The sequence below is a fragment of the Coregonus lavaretus genome, assembly GCF_964263955.1.
Source record: "Coregonus lavaretus genome assembly, chromosome: 21".
NCBI lineage: Eukaryota > Metazoa > Chordata > Actinopteri > Salmoniformes > Salmonidae > Coregonus > Coregonus lavaretus.
Window position 1 is genome coordinate 7070840 of NC_140008.1, and position 17454 is coordinate 7088293.

Consider the following 17454-nt stretch of genomic DNA (forward strand, 5'->3'; position numbering starts at 1 on the left):
TACACAATATATTTTCTATTGTATTTTTGACTTTGTTTTGTTTTACCCCATATTTAACTCTGTGTTGTTGTTTTTAATCGCTCTGCTTTATCTTGGCCAGGTCGCAGTTGTAAATGAGAACTTGTTCTCAACTGGCTTACCTGGTTAAATAAAGGTGAATAAAAAATATATATATATATATATATATAAAAAAATCTGTTGTCTCAAGGCTTTAACCTGTCTCCTCCCCTTCATCTACACTGATTGAAGTGGATTTAACAAGTGACATCAATAAGGGATCATAGCATTCACCTGGTCAGTCTATGTCATGGAAAGAGCATGTCCTTTAATGTTTTGTACACTCAGTGTACATGCACACATATATGCACACACACAAAACATACACACAAAACACATACACAAACACGATGTACAGTAGAGAGAGTAGAGACCAGTGCGGTACAGTGAGCATGTGTTTTCCTCTCTGGTCCCAGTGGAGGTGAATGCTCTGAGTTCACCGCTAAATCAGCCTGACACAGCCCCACTCATTAATCACACACACACACACACACACACACACACACACACACACACACACACACACAAGCATGTGAACGCACATGTCGGCCACATGCGCACACACTGTACACTCGCAAAAAAACAAACGTGAGGACGTGCTCCTCAGCCACACACATATACACTCACACCATCCCTGAGAGCTGTTCTCACACCACCCCTGAGAGCTGTTCTCACAACCACCCCTGAGAGCTGTTCTCACAACCACCCCTGAGAGCTGTTCTCACACCACCCCTGAGAGCTGCTCTCACACCACCCCTGAGAGCTCTTCTCACACCACCCCTGAGAGCTGTTCTCACACCACCCCCTGAGAGCTCATCTCACACCACCCCTGAGAGCTCTTCTCACACCACCCCCTGAGAGCCGTTCTCACACCACCCCTGAGAGCCGTTCTCACACCACCCCTGAGAGCTGTTCTCACACCACCCCTGAGAGCTGTTCTCACACCACCCCTGAGAGCTCATCTCACACCACCCCCTGAGAGCTCATCTCACACCACCCCCTGAGAGCTGTTCTCACACCACCCCCTGAGAGCCGTTCTCACACCACCCCTGAGAGCCGTTCTCACACCACCCCTGAGAGCCGTTCTCACACCACCCCTGAGAGCTGTTCTCACACCACCCCTGAGAGCTGTTCTCACACCACCCCCTGAGAGCTGTTCTCACACCACCCCCTGAGAGCCGTTCTCACACCACCCCCTGAGAGCCGTTCTCACACCACCCCCTGAGAGCCGTTCTCACACCACCCCCTGAGAGCCGTTCTCACACCACCCCCTGAGAGCCGTTCTCACACCACCCCTGAGAGCCGTTCTCACACCACCCCTGAGAGCTGTTCTCACACCACCCCTGAGAGCTGCTCTCACACCACCCCTGAGAGCCGTTCTCACACCACCCCTGAGAGCCGTTCTCACACCACCCCTGAGAGCTGTTCTCACAACCACCCCTGAGAGCCGTTCTCACACCACCCCTGAGAGCTGTTCTCACACCACCCCTGAGAGCCGTTCTCACACCACCCCTGAGAGCTGTTCTCACAGCACCCCTGAGAGCTGTTCTCACAGCACCCCTGAGAGCTGCTCTCACACCACCCCTGAGTGCTGCTCTCACACCACCCCCTGAGAGCTGTTCTCACACCACCCCTGAGACCTGTTCTCACACCACCCCTGAGAGCTGTTCTCACACCACCCCTGAGAGCTGTTCTCACAACCACCCCTGAGAGCTGTTCTCACACCACCCCTGAGAGCTGTTCTCACACCACCCCTGAGAGCTGTTCTCACACCACCCCAGGATTTAGTCCATTAGTCCATTAGCCCACCATATGGGCCTCCTGCTATGAGACAGTTAGTCTGTCTCTGTCTTTCTGTCTGTCGCTCACTCTGTCTCGCTCTCTGTCTCTCTCACTCGCTCTATCACTCGCGCTCTCTCTCTCACTCGCTCTCTCTCTCACTCGCTCTCTCACTCGCTCTCTCTCTCACTCTGTCTCTCTCGCTCTTGGTCTCTCTCTCACTTGCTCTCACTCGCTTTCTCACTCTGTCTCTCACTCTGTCTCTCTATCTGTCTCTCTATCTGTCTCTCTATCTGTCTCTCTCACTCGCTCTCTCACTTGCTTTCTCACTCTGTCTCTCTCTCTCTCTCTCTCTCCGTCTGTCTCTCCATCTCTCTCTCTCCGTCTGTCTCTGTCTCTCCATCTCTCTCTCTCCCTCCCTGTGTTTCAGGGGCCAGTTCAGAATAACACTGGGTTGGTTGCTTGTTTGGTTGGTTGCCTCCAGTACAACACAGTCCAGGGTTCCAGCTCATAAAGTGCGAATTAAAATCTGGCCTCCTGGAATTCTCCTGCTAACTTACCATTATATAATCTACAGCACTGGGGAGAGGGAGGGAGCGAGGGTGAGAAGGAGGGAGGGAGGGAGGGAGGAAGGGAGCTGAATATGTGAGTGGAGTGGAGCGCGGAGTGAGATCCCCAAAGGCTGGAGCCATCGGCCTTCTCGCCCCAGTAGTGCTCCATTAGTGCTCACTTCACCAGCTCAGGGCATGCCTGACCCAGCATGCATTTGTAGTCTACTTGTGTGCTGCTATAGCCCCTTACTTTAGCTACTGTCATGGAGTTCGCTAAATATTATCATAAAGAAACTGATAAAACACACAGGTGCTAAATCAAGGGGACTTACAAAGATGAGGACCAAGAGCAAGAGAGGGAGTGCAGTGAGGTAGTGTCCACAACTAAAGAATCATTGTGGAATCTGAAAAGACACATATCCTGAAAGCATGATAGTGTAGTTACTACGTCCACATGCTACAAGAAAGGAACGAGGTGGGTAGATAATTAAGTGTGTCATTGTAGCAAAGTATTTATAAACAAAAAATCAGATCTCTTAAAAGTTTCCTTCATTTTTTAAAATATTATCTACACTATAATTGATTTTGGCCCAATAGGCCTGGCATATTCCAACATTCAAGGAGCTTTCCGTTTTGGGTTATTTTGCCTAAAAACCTTTAGGCCTACCTATATATAAAAATATATATAAAAAATCTGCATCCCTGCCCAGCCTAGCAAGAGTGGCCAAAGGGGTGTTCAGCGTCCCCAGTGGCTCTGCAGGGGTGGGGAGGGTATTCTCCGCTGCTGGCCTGCTCTCCAGGCACCATCACATGAGCCTGAGGCCACAGACTCTGGCCAAACTGGTGTTTCTAAAAATGAATTCAAAGGCACTGTAGACTGAGCCTAATAAGGCATTTTTCGTTTAATTTGTATTTAATTATCAGTCACAGCCTATATGCCCAATTTATAGACTATAATGATTTAATACAACGGAATGTTGTTTAAATGCTGAGCGCTTAATGTCACTGACCCCCTACCAGCCTAGTGTGTCGTACTCGCAAATGTATTTCACAATGTATTTTTTTGTAGGCTATAGCCTTGAAATAATTGAAGTAATATAGCCTAAATTGTTGATTTTCATTCCTTCTTAGGCTCCCTGTCTGGCTCCTGACCTATTTAGAGTGTTTATTTGCTGTTTAATATGACATGTAGCCTATTTTAAATGATGAGCGCTTCTTACATTCACCTTTTGCTGTTTAATAAAATAATTTTCATTCAAATCATATACATTTCAATACTTCAAAACCAAATGGTAGGTCCAGGTAGTCACAAAAATAGAGTTAAGGTGGGAGGGTGGGTGGGATGGATAGAGGTAAGGTGGGTGGGTGGGTGGGATAGAGGTAAGGTGGGTGGAAGGGAGGGAGGGTTAGAGGTAAGGTTGGATAGAGGTAAGGTGGGAGGGAGAGAGATATATAGGGAGGGAGGTATATAGGTAGGGAGGGAGGGAGGGAGGAAGGTATATAGGTAGGGAGGGAGGTATATAGGAAGGGAGGGAGGTATATAGGGAGGGAGGGAGGTATATAGGGAGGGAGAGATGGAGGTAAGGTGGGAGGGAGGGAGGTATATAGGTAGGGAGGTATATAGGTAGGGAGGTATATATGTAGGGAGGGAGGTATATAGGAAGGGAGGGATATAGGGAGGGAGGGAGGGAGGTATATAGGAAGGGAGGGAGGGAGGGAGGTATATAGGTAGGGAGGGAGGTATATAGGAAGGGAGGGAGGTATATAGGGAGGGAGAGAGGGAGGTAAGGTGGGAGGGAGGGAGGTATATAGGGAGGGAGGGAGGGAGGGATGTATATAGGTAGGGAGATATATATGTAGGGAGGGAGGTATATAGGAAGGGATGGATATAGGGAGGGAGGGAGGGAGGTATATAGGTAGGGAGGGAGGTACATACAGTGGGGAGAACAAGTATTTGATACACTGCCGATTTTGCAGGTTTTCCTACTTACAAAGCATGTAGGTAGAGGTCTGTAATTTTTATCATAGGTACACTTCAACTGTGAGAGACGGAATCTAAAAATCAAAAATCCAGAAAATCACATTGTATGATTTTTAAGTAATAATTTGCATTTTATTGCATGACATAAGTATTTGATAAATCAGAAAAGCAGAATTTAATATTTGGTATAGAAACATTTGTTTGCAATTACAAAGATCATACGTTTCCTGTAGGTCTTGACCAGGTTTGCACACACTGCAGCAGGGATTTTGGCCCACTCCTCCATACAGACCTTCTCCAGATCCTTCAGGTTTCGGGTCTGTCGCTGGGCAATACGGACTTCCAGCTCCCTCCAAAGATTCTCTATTGGGTTCAGGTCTGGAGACTGGCTAGGCCACTCCAGGACCTTGAGATGCTTCTTACGGAGCCACTCCTTAGTTGCCCTGGCTGTGTGTTTCGGGTCGTTGTCATGCTGGAAGACCCAGCCACGACCCATCAATACGGTGCAGTCGTCCTGTCCCCTTTGCAGAAAAGCATCCCCAAAGAATGATGTTTCCACCTCCATTCTTCACGGTTGGGATGGTGTTCTTGGGGTTGTACTCATCCTTCTTCCTCCTCCAAACACGGCGAGTGGAGTTTAGACCAAAAAGCTCTATTTTTGTCTCATCAGACCACATGACCTTCTCCCATTCCTCCTCTGGATCATCCAGATGGTCATTGGCAAACTTCAGACGGGCCTGGACATGTGCTGGTTTGAGCAGGGGGACCTTGCGTGCGCTGCAGGATTTTAATCCATGACGGCGTAGTGTGTTTACTAATGGTTTTCTTTGAGACTGTGGTCCCAGCTCTCTTCAGGTCATTGACCAGGTCCTGGCGTGTAGTTCTGGGCTGATCCCTCACCTTCCTCATGATCATTGATGCCCCACGAAGTGAGATCTTGCATGGAGCACCAGACCGAGGGTGATTGACCGTCATCTTGAACTTCTTCCATTTTCTAATAATTGCACCAACAGTTGTTGCCTTCTCACCAAGCTGCTTGCCTATTGTCCTGTAGCCCATCCCAGCCTTGTGCAGGTCTACAATTTTATCCCTGATGTCCTTACACAGCTCTCTGGTCTTGGCCATTGTGGAGAGGTTGGAGTCTGTTTGATTGAGTGTGTGGACAGGTGTCATTTATACAGGTAACGAGTTCAAACAGGTGCAGTTAATACAGGTAATGAGTGGAGAACAGGAGGGCTTCTTAAAGAAAAACTAACAGGTCTGTGAGAGCCGGAATTCTTACTGGTTGGTAGGTGATCAAATACTTATGTCATGCAATAAAATGCAAATTAATTACTTAAAAATCATACAATGTGATTTTCTGGATTTTTGTTTTAGATTCAGTCTCTCACAGTTGAAGTGTACCTATGATAAAAATTACAGACCTCTACATGCTTTGTAAGTAGGAAAACCTGCAAAATCGGCAGTGTATCAAATACTTGTTCTCCCCACTATAGGTAGGGAGGGAGGGATATAGGGAGGGAGGGAGGGATATAGGTAGGGAGGGATAACCCCTTAGGTCATGGTCCTCTCCTCCATCGCCCACTGCTATTGGCTTACCTGCTGTGATTGACAGATAGCAGAGCCATTCATAATGGGCATTAGGACATGTGGTGGCTGATGGTTAGTAAAGTGTACTGTAGTCCCAGATTCTGAGACCTGGCCAACAGAAATACGGACCTGTTAAGGAGCTCTCACACTGTGCATCCCACTGTTGGGGGTGGCGCAAGCAAGCTGTTTTCATGGCTCTGCTATCCCGAGTGGCGCAGTGGTCTAAGGCACTGCATCGCAGTGCTAGCTGTGCCACTAGAGATCCTGGTTCGAATCCAGGCTCTGTCGTAGCCGGCCGCGACCGGGAGACCCATGGGGCGGCGCACAATTGGCCCAGCGTCGTCCAGGGTAGGGGAGGGAATGGCCGGCAGGGATGTAGCTCAGTTGGTAGAGCATGGTGTTTGCAACGCCAGGGTTGTGGGTTCGATTCCCACGGGGGGCTAGTATGAAAAATAATGTATGCACTCACTAACTGTAAGTCGCTAAATGACGTAAATGTAAATGTACCTGGTGACTCCAGATTGGGAGCTGTGATGTGTGCGTTCCCTCTGTGGATATTGTGATTTTCCTGAGGGCTTTTTAGTTTACTTAAAAGGAAAGCCGCATGCTAGTATCTCCGATGCAATAATTAATTTACCAATGTTTCAACAGCAAGCTGTCTTCATCAGGGTCTTATTAGTTCAACCTTTGTCGTGAAGTTACAGCTCAATGCTGTGTTTTTATGTGTTCGTTCATTGATTTATTGACTTGCTTTTTGAATGCTTTTTTCCTTTCTTTGAAATGATTGTATTTCATCATGCTACTGTTTCACATTTCTAAATAAATCTAAAGGTATCTCCTCCTCTCCCCAGTCATTTCTAAATGAACCTAAAGGTATCTCCTCCTCTCCCCAGTCATTTCTAAATAAACCTAAAGGTATCTCCTCCTCCTCTCCCCAGTCATTTCTTTTTTTTTTTTTTTTATATACTTTGTTTATTGAATTTTCAGTACCAGCATTTAGTAGATAATTGCACTTGGAAGTTATTTGGTATGAATATGGAACAACAATTTGAAGACAACGATACAGCAAGACATAGAGAGACAGACATGAAAGAAAAAATAGACATTAAATACATAAATAAGATAAAACAAAAACAAAAAACAAACAAAAAATAATAATAATAATAAAAAATAAAATAAATAAAATTTACAAAAAAAAAGGAAAAATATATGTTTTGATCCAGTTGTTATAGGTCAGCTAGCACAGTTATTACCATCCTTAACATCCGAGATGTCGTATATGCACATACCAGGCTTCTTACATCACCAATATATAAATACACATCACTCTGGAACTGCAGGGAAATGTATTCTTTTAACATAAGAAAAGAAGGGAGCCCACTTTGCATAGAATTTGTCTACAGACCCATTGAGTGTCTGTTTTATTTTCTCCAACTTTATGCAATTCAAAATAGATTTAATCCAAAGAGCATGAGAAGGGGCTGCAGAGGATTTCCATCTAAGTAAAATTAATCGTCTCGCTAACAACGTGACAAAGGCAATTACATCCTTATTCATTTTGGTCAATTGTATTGTGGGTAAGGAAACTCCAAATAATGCAATGAGAGGGTCTGGCTCGATCTGTGTACCGCTTAATTCTGAGAGTGTGTTAAAGATGTCTTTCCAGAAACCAACAAGAGATGGGCAGCACCAAAACATGTGCACATGATTAGCAGGGGACTGGTTACATCGAACACAATTAGGGTTCACATCCTTGTAAATTTTTGATAGTCTTGCTTTGGTCCAGTGGGCCCTATGAATGAGTTTGCATTGGATGAGGCCGTGTCGAGCGCAAATAGAAGAGCTATGTACCCTTTTGAGTGCCCCTTCCCATAGTTCATCAGGTATTTCCTCACCCAGTTCCTCCTCCCAAGAGGATTTGATATTGTTTAATGAGATGGATTGTAGTGAGCAAATTTGACTATAGATTATTGACAATGTGCCTTTCTGATTAGGAAGTGGGGTGAGAAATGTGTCGAACTGTGTTCCACCAGAAAGGTTGGGGAATCCTGGATCTATGCTGCGGACATAACTCCGGACTTGTAAGAACCTAAAAAAATGATGTCTGGGGAGACCAAATTTAGCTGATAATTGTTGAAACGTACTAAATGTATTGTTAGTATACAGATCTCTGAATCTTTTAATACCGAGATTAGACCATGTTGAGAAAGCACCATCAATCATAGATGGGGGAAAAGCTGGGTTTGAGGCCACCGGAGCCAAGGAAGAGGTTGTTTGAAACCCAAAGTGGCGCCTAAATTGATTCCAGATCTTCAATGTTGTTTTGACACATATATTATTGGTGAAGGAGGAGTAAGGGCCTGTAATAGAGGAGTGAGCGAGGGAAGACAATGATGCCGGTGTAGACGAGGCAGCCTCCATCTCCAGCCAAGTTGGGGGTGGGAGTATCACTCTGCTCTGCAACCAGTACTGAATGATCCTAAGGTTAGCGGCCCAATAATAGAATCTGAAATCTGGTAGAGCTAGACCGCCGTCTGGTTTGGGCCTCTGCAAGAGCTGTTTTCGCATCCTAGGAGGCTTTTTGTCCCATATAAAGGGTATAATTAGGCCGTCGATCTTTTTGAAAAATGCATTGGGTAGAAATATTGGAAGGCACTGATAGAGGTATAAGAATTTAGGGAGAGTATTCATTTTAATAGAGTTAATTCTAGCAACTAAGGAGAGGTGTAGCAAAGACCACCGTTCCAAATCGTCCTTAGTACGGGTTAAGAGAGGAGCAAAATTGGCTTGAAAAAGGTTTTCAAACCTAATTGTGACATGTACCCCGAGATAAATAAAACTACTGTGAGCTATTTTAAATGGCAAGTTATGTAGAGGGAATTTTTTTGCAGCCATGTTAAGTGGCATCAATTCACTTTTACTGAGATTTAGTTTATACCCTGATAAGTGACCGAAGGATGCGAAAGTGGCAAGGGCAGCAGGGACAGAGACAGAAAGATTGGATGTGTATATTAATAAATCATCAGCATATAAAGACAGTTTGTGTTCGTGCCCGTATCTGACTATGCCTTTGATGAGGGGGTTGGAGCGAAGTGCTATTGCAAGTGGCTCTATGGCGAGGGCAAACAGTAAGGGACTTAAAGGGCAACCCTGACGTGTCGATCTTTGCAAAGGGAAGCGATCTGATTGAGTGTTATTAGTCCTGACAGAGGCTTGGGGGGATGAGTACAGAAGTTTTATCCAGGTCATGAATTTGGAGCCAAAGCCAAATTTATTTAGAGTGTAAAAAAGGTATTTCCATTCCACCCGATCAAACGCTTTCTCCGCGTCCAGGGATATAATGGCTTCAGAGGTATTGTCGACAGGAGGATTGTATATAATATTAAATAATCTTCGGAGATTGAAGAATGAGTGTCTATTTTTTATAAATCCTGTTTGATCCGGAGAGATAATTGATGGGAGGACTGTTTCTAGCCGCGTTGCCAGAATTTTGGCTAGAATTTTATAGTCCACATTTAGCAGGCTAATTGGACGGTATGATGCACAGTCAAGAGGGTCTTTGTTTTTTTTAAGAATAACACAAATGGTTGCTTGAGTGAGAGTATGTGGGAGAGCACCATTTACAAATGCATCATTGTACATTTCAATTAGAATAGGGGCTATTTTGGTGATAAACTTTTTATAAAACTCTGTCGGGTAGCCATCAGGCCCTGGGCTTCTCCCAGATTGAAGGGATTTGACAGCGTTAGACAGTTCTTCAACAGTGATCGGCTGCTCTAATTTTTTAACCAAATCCCGGCCGACCGAAGGCACAGAAAGTGAGTGGAAGAAATCATCCAATTCCAGTGTATCCGCTTTACTTTCAGAGGTATATAGAGACTGGTAAAATCTCTTGAACTCCTCATTGATCCCCCCAGGATCTAATGATATCCCAGATGATGTACGGATTTTTGTAATCTGAGATGATGATGATAGTTGACGTAACTTGTGAGCTAATAATTTACTGGCTTTATCTCCTTGTTCATAGTAAGTGCTCCTAGACTTGACAAGCATTTCAGTAACCTGGTCTGTTAATAGTGTGTCAAATTCTGCTTGCAGAGTTAAGCGTTCCTTATAAATATCCGGGGATGGTGAAACGGCATAAATGTCATCTAATTGGGCAATACAGCGTGTTAACATAGATAACCTATTCCTTTTCAATTTGTTCTCATGTGCGGCGTAGGAGATAATTTCACCTCTGATATAAGCTTTCAAAGTTTCCCAGAGAGTAGACGCAGAGATGTTTGGGGTTCTATTTGTAATCATGAAAAAGTCGATTTGACTCAAAACAAAATTGACAAAGTGTTCATTACTGAGCAGTTGAGTTTTTAGTCGCCAAGGCGGTCGCTGATTGTCAAGATTTTGAAAAGCTACTTCCATAGTAACAGGGGCGTGGTCAGATACTACAATTGGGTTATATGAACATGAAGATATGGAGTGGAGGAGCCGGTCATCAACAAGGAAGTAGTCTATGCGCGTAAAAGTGTGGTGAACCGATGAGAAAAAAGAGTATGCTTTCCCAGTTGGATTAACCATTCTCCAAGGGTCTGAGACTGCGAATTCAGACATAAAGGTTCGAACAACTCTAGCTGAGGTTGATAAGGTGGTAGGTTTAGTGGAGGATCAATCCAATTGTGGGTCTAACCAACAGTTAAAGTCACCTCCTAAAATCAACATATGGGTGGACATATCTGGGAGTGTAGAGAAAACCGATTTGAAAAAATCACCATTGTCCCAATTAGGAGCATAGATATTAACAAGAAGAACCTTTGTATTGAGCAGCCTACCACTGACAATTATATATCTACCGTGGGGATCTGCGATCACCTTAGAACATGTAAAAGGTACCGATCTGTGAAGTAAAATAGCCACCCCTCTCGCCTTACTCTGAAATGAGGAATGGAACACCTGACCCACCCATCTGCACCTAAGACTTGAGTGTTGTGATACCTTCAGATGAGTTTCTTGGAGAAAGATGATGTGAGCTTTCAAATGATGAAGATGGTGTAGCACCTTACTACGTTTAACTGGGTTATTTATGCCCCTGCAGTTCCAAGTAAGAAAATTAAAGCCATTCCCTCCAGCAGTATGGGCTACACTAGGCTGAGTCATATCTTAAGAAAGAGAGGGGATGTGTAAAGGACAAGGTACAATGTAAACTGAAGATCTTAGTTGAACCTAAAAGCGCAAATGTAAAAAACAAAAACAAGCAAAGAAGCACAAAAAACATATACAAACTATATACAAATAGAGAGTGAACAAACCCTTCCCTCACACCCGCCCTTGCCGAAGCATCTCCCCAAATGAGATGCAAGCAAAACCCTAAATACAAAGAAAGTTTAGAGCTAAGCATGATAACTCTTACTCTGTGCTACCTAAGATTAGTGACCATTTAACTAGAGTAAGCCAAACATGAATAGAATGGTCCCCAACAGAGTCTAAGGAAAACTATCCTCGATTAAGAGAGGTTTAACCTATAATAATAATAATATATAATTGGTCATTTAGCAGGCGCAGATGATCAAACTGAAACAGCCATGCAAACCCCCAGATATTGGCATTAGAGGCGGCAAACCTGGGCTGGAAATAAAGAGATATAAAAGAGAATGACATTAATATGTCGACGAACCCAGCAAAGATAGCTTCGTTAGTCACCCATTCGGCCTGCTAGCTAGCCTGCTAGGAAGACCAGCCAGCCAACCATTTGTTACACACCATGCGGTACAACAGCCGCTTTCACGTTCTTGTTGATGAAATCTGCCGCTATAGCCGGGTCCTCGAATCTGTGCATGGAGCCGTCCGGTAAAGTCAGTCTCAAAACCGCAGGGTAGATGAGGCCGAACTTCACGCCCGGGCAGGCGTGTAGTTGGCGTTTCACAGCTCCAAAGCTAGCCCGCCTCTTAGCCACAGCTGTTGTGTAGTCCGCAAATATCGAGACTCTTTTACCCTTATGTAGAAGAGGGGATGCTTCTCCCGATCTTCTCAGTATGTCGTTGCGGACGTGAAAGAAATGCACCCTGATGACAAATGGTCGTGGGGGTTCTCCATCCCTGGGTCGGCTACGCAGAGTGCGGTGAGCCCGGTCTAGCAATGGCTTCTCCTCTAGCCCGAGCAGCTCCTGAAGTAGCTGGGCCATGTACTCCGTGGGCCTTGGGCCCTCCACTCCCTCCGGTATTCCCAGTAGACGAATGTTGTTCCTCCGCATTCTACTTTCCATATCTTCGCATTTATTATCGAGGAATGCCACCCTAGTTGTCAATGAGCCGACGTTAGCCTCTAGCTCGCTAATGCGAGTGCTGTGGTCTGTAGCACCTCGCTCCAAATCCGATAAAGTCACCCCATGTGCGTCGAGCTTATTCTGTATACTCTCGATAGATTTTTTAAGCTCGTCTTTGATCGTTGATATCTCTGACCTGAGATTGGTAGAGAGACAGTCAATTTTTCCGAAAATGTCGGTTTTGAGGGTGCCTATCACGGATTGCAGCATCTCCACAGTCAGTGTTTCCGTGGGGCCGGCATTGGCAGCGTTCGGTGGCGGGGGTGAGTCGGGAGAAGTTGCAGGCTTGTTGCGGCCTGCTCTTGCAGACTCTGTTTTTGGCCGGGTTGACGTCATTACGAATTTAAATTTATTAAACTTGAACTGAGTTGTTTATGGGTCTCTTCAGACGCCTGCCAAACAGAAATGTATGCAATTTTGCAAAGTTAAATATATAAATTTGGTCACTAACTCAGGAGCGATAGGGATACGCGTGCTACATCCTTGGCTTCCAACAGCGCCCCCCCTCCCCAGTCATTTCTAAATAAACCTAAATGTATCTCCTCTTCTCCCCAGGCATTTGGGAACGCCAAGACGGCTCACAATGACAACTCCAGCCGCTTTGGCAAGTTCATCCAGGTCAACTACATGGAGAGTGGCACCGTCCGAGGGTGAGAGAGACAGCTACACATCCTTTATCCATCCTCACCTTCCTTCCTCTTTCTCTCTCTTTCTCGCTGTATCTCTCTTTCCCCTATGTCTCTTTTTCAAACTTTTTTAGAAAGTGACTCTTGTCTAAAGTCATTCCTGTGTGTGTTCACAGAGCGTATGTGGAGAAGTACCTTCTGGAGAAGTCACGTCTGGTCTACCAGGAGCACAATGAAAGGTGAGGGAGAAATGATGTATTTGTTTTTAGCTCAGTTGGTAGAGCATAGCGCTTTCAATGCCAGGATAGTGGGTTTGATTCACGAGACCGCCCATACGGAGAAAAATTATGCACGCATGACTGTAAGTCGTTTTGGGGTTGTTCCATGTCATTTCAGCAAGCCATGACACCCACCATCTCAGATTGTTCTGAAATCGTTTCTCTAGTTAGAAACAGATAAGATAACCATTCCAGAAACATTAATTTGTTGAAATATAATTTGATCTCTGAGAACTTTAGCTTATTGATTGCACCCAAATTGGCCATTTTAATTTATAGGATTCGTGTGATATTCAATAAATATACAGGGCCCTTCCCTTTTTCCACATTTTGATACGTCACAGCCTTATTCTAAAATTGATTAAATACATTTATTTTCCTCATCAATCTACACACAATACTCCATAATGACAAAGTGAAAACAGGTTTTTAGAAATGTTAGCAAATGTATAAAAATAAAAAAACAGAAATACTTTACATAAGTATTCAGAACCTTTGCTATGAGACTTGAAATTGAGCTCAGGAGCATCCTGTTTCCATTCATCATCCTTGAGATGTTTCTACAACTTGATTGGAGTCCACCTGAGGTAAATTGATTTGGAAAGGCACACACCCGTCTATGTAAGGTCCCACGGTTGACAGTGCATGTCAAAGTAAAAACCAAGCCATGAGGTCGAAGGAATTGTCCGTAGAGCTCCGAGACAGGATTGTGTCGAGGCACAGATCTGGGGAAGGGTACCAAAACATTTCTGCAACATTGAAGGTCCCCAAGAACACAGTGGCCTCCATCATTCTTAAATGGAAGAAGTTTGGAACCACCAAGACTCTTCCTAGAGCTGGCCGCCCGGCCAAACTGAGCAAATGGGGGAGAAGGGCCTTGGTCAGGGAGGTGACCAAGAACCTGATGGTCACTCTGACAGAGCTCCAGAGTTCCTCTGTGGAGATGGGAGATTCTTCCAGAAGGACAACCATCTCTGCAGTACTCCACCAATCAGGCCTTTATGGTAGAGTGGCCAGACGGAAGCCACTCCTCAGTAAAAGGCACATGACAGCCCGCTTGGAGTTTGCCAAAAGGCACCTAAAGGACTCTCAGACCATGAGAAACAAGATTCTCTGTTCTGATGAAACCAAGATTGAACTCTTTGGCCTGAATGCCAAGCGTCACGTCTGGAGGAAACCTGGCACCGCTCGTCACCTGGCCAATACCATCCCTACGGTGAAGCATTGTGGTGGCAGCATCATGCTGTGGGGATGTTTTCAGCGTCAGGGACTGGGAGACTAGAAAGATGAACGGAGCAAAGTACAGAAAGATCCTTGATGAAAACCTGCTCCAGAGCGCTCAGGACCTCAGACTGGGGCGAAGGTTCACCTTCCAACAGGACAACGACCCTAAGCACACAGCCAAGACAACGCAGGAGTGGCTTCGGGACAAGTCTCTGTCCTTGAGTGGTCCAGCCAGAGCCCGGAGTTGAACTCGATTGAACATCTCTGGAGAGACCTGAAAATAGCGGTGCAACGACACTCCCCATCCAACCTGACAGAGCTTGAGAGGATCTGCAGAGAAGAATGGGAGAAACTCCCCAAATTACTTATGTAAATGTTATATTTCAGTTTTTTTATTTGTAATACATTTGCAAAAATGTTGTGTAGATTGATGACGGAAACAAACAATGTAATCCATTTTAGAATAAGCCTGTAACATAACAAAACGTGGAAAAAGTGAATAATACTTTCCGAATGCACTGTATAGTACCTAGTATTCGATTTGTACCAAACTTTTTTTCTAACAATGAGTAAGAAATGAGGAAGTGGTCAAAAGCCATCCACGGACCCCCCACACTCCATGCCACCCCAGCAACGAGTATATAGTATCAGTTCTCCTTGTCTGACAAGTACTATGGAGCTGCGGCTCAGAGTATTGTTTCTTCATCCTATCTGATGTATTCTCACTAAATTTGATGATGTTTTTCTTCCCCTGTGAAGATAAATTAGTAATTGAAGTTGTTGGGTTTGTGTTCCATCCTACATCCTGATATTACCAGGTTCTGACCATTTTAGATGGTGCTGTTCCTACTATTAGGTGATTATCAAATCAAATCAAATGTTATTTGCCACATGGCCGAATACATAGCTTAATTACAAGCCCTTAACCAACAATGCAAATAGTCCGGGTAGCCATGATTAGCTGTTCAGGAGTCTTATGGCTTGGAGGTAGAAGCTGTTAAGAAGCCTTTTGGACCTAGACTTGGCGCTCCGGTACCGCTTGCCGTGCGGTAGCAGAGAGAACCGTCTATGACTTGGGTGGCTGGAGTCTTTGACAATTTTTAGGGTCTTCCTCTGACACCACCTGGTATAGAGGTCCTGGAAGGCACGAAGCTTGGCCCCAGTGATGTACTGGGCTGTACGCACTACCCTCTGTAGTGCCTTGCGGTCGGAGGCCGAGCAGTTGCCGTACCAGGCAGTGATGCAACCAGTCAGGATGCTCTCGATAGTGCAGCTGTATAACTTTTTGAGGATCTGAGGACCCATGCCAAATATTTTCAGTCTCCTGAGGGGGAATAGGCTTTGTCGTGCCCTCTTCACGACTGTCTTGGTGTGTTTGGACCATGATAGTTTGTTGGTGATGTGGACACCAAGGAACTTGAAGCTCTCAACCTGTTCCACTACAGCCCCGTCGATGAGAATGGGGGCGTGCTCAGTCCTCTTTTTTTCCCTGTAGTCCACAATCATCTCCTTTGTCTTGATCTTGTTGAGGGAGAGGTTGTTATCCTGGCACCACACGGCCAGGTCTCTGACCTCCTCCCTATAGGCTGTCTCAACGTTGTCAGTGATCAGGCCAACACTGTTGTCATCAAACGTAATGATGGTGTTGGAGTCGTGCCTGGCCATGCAGTCATGGGTGAACAGGGAGTACAGGAGGGGACTGAGCACGCACCTCTGAGGGGCCCCCGTGTTGAGGATCAGCATGGCAGACGTGTTGTTACCTACCCTTACCACCTTGGTGCGGCCCGTCAGGAAGTCCAGGATCCAGCGTCATCTGGCCCAGCGTCATCTGGGTTAGGGAAGTGTTTTGCCGGCCGGGATGTCCTTGTCCCATCGCACTCTAGCGACTCCTGTGGCGGGCCGGGCGCATGCACGCTGACTTCGGTCACCAGTTGTACGGTGTTTCCTCCGAAACATTGGTGCGGCCGGCTTCCGGGTTAAGCGAGCAATGTGTCAAGAAGCAGTGCGGTCGTGTTTCCGAGGATTCATGGCTCTCAACCTTCGCCTCTCCCGAGTCCGTACGGGAGTTGCAGTGATGGGACAAGACTGTAACTACCAGTTGGATATCACAACATTGGGGAGAAAAAGGGGTAAAAAGTACAATAAAATAATAATAATCATAAACAAGAAGAAGAGGGGGCACGCGATCAGCAACACTGGACCATTGAGGAGTGGAAAAACATTGTCTAGAACATGACAGCGAGTTCAGTTTACTTGAGTGGCCTGCACAGACCCCAGACCTCAACCAAATAGACCATATTTGGGGTGAGATGGAACGGGCTGTTCGCAGCATGAATGTACTGCTGTCCAATGTGCAGTAAATGCGTGAAGCCATCGCGTTAATTGAATATTAATTTAATTATTTTATTCAATTTAAATTAATATTAATTGGCGAAGCCAATACTTATTTCCCTCATTAAAATGCAAATCAATTTATAACATTTTTGACATGCGTTTTTCTGGATTTTGTTGTTGTTATTCTGTCTCTCACTGTTCAAATAAACCTACCATTCAAATTATAGACTGATCATGTCTTTGTCAGTGGGCAAACGTACAAAATCAGCAGGGGATCAAATACTTTTTTCCCTCACTGTAATATTCCATAAACAACATAAGTTATCTAATATTGATTCAGTATCTAAAAGGCAGCTTGATTCTGTGGTCAGTAAGCCTTAACGGCCTATAAGTCAGACGCTTATTTCCTGTTTCTATAGCGTGTGACATCTTGATGTACAAGTACTACCCCTGGACAGGACGCAAGTAGAGACGCATCGGGTCAAATTGTTTGAGTTTTTGGTATGGCTCGACCAGGGATCGAACTACCAACCTTCCAATCTAACCACAAGGCCGCTGAGTTGATTCTGTGGTAGAAAGATTACATTCCGATTATACATTCCGATTAACTTTCCGTTTTTCTCTTCAGTTCTCCGAACCTCAATACCTAGAAGCCGACTTAATTTCCTCAAACCACACAGGATATCGGATATCGGATATCTGATACACTTCCTCAATA

At 45.1% G+C, this 17454-nt stretch overlaps 1 protein-coding gene across 1 annotated transcript in view; it reads left to right on the forward strand.

Annotated features, from left to right (window-relative positions):
- The window catches only part of LOC311148729 (unconventional myosin-IXAa-like), a 206571-nt gene that overhangs the window by 98438 nt on the left and 90679 nt on the right, over positions 1 to 17454 (forward strand). Inside the window, exons 3-4 of the mRNA XM_084185703.1 lie at positions 12830 to 12924; positions 13077 to 13139. Of these exons, the coding sequence (XP_084041829.1) occupies positions 12830 to 12924; positions 13077 to 13139 (158 nt within the window). The remainder of the gene's footprint in view (positions 1 to 12829; positions 12925 to 13076; positions 13140 to 17454) is intronic.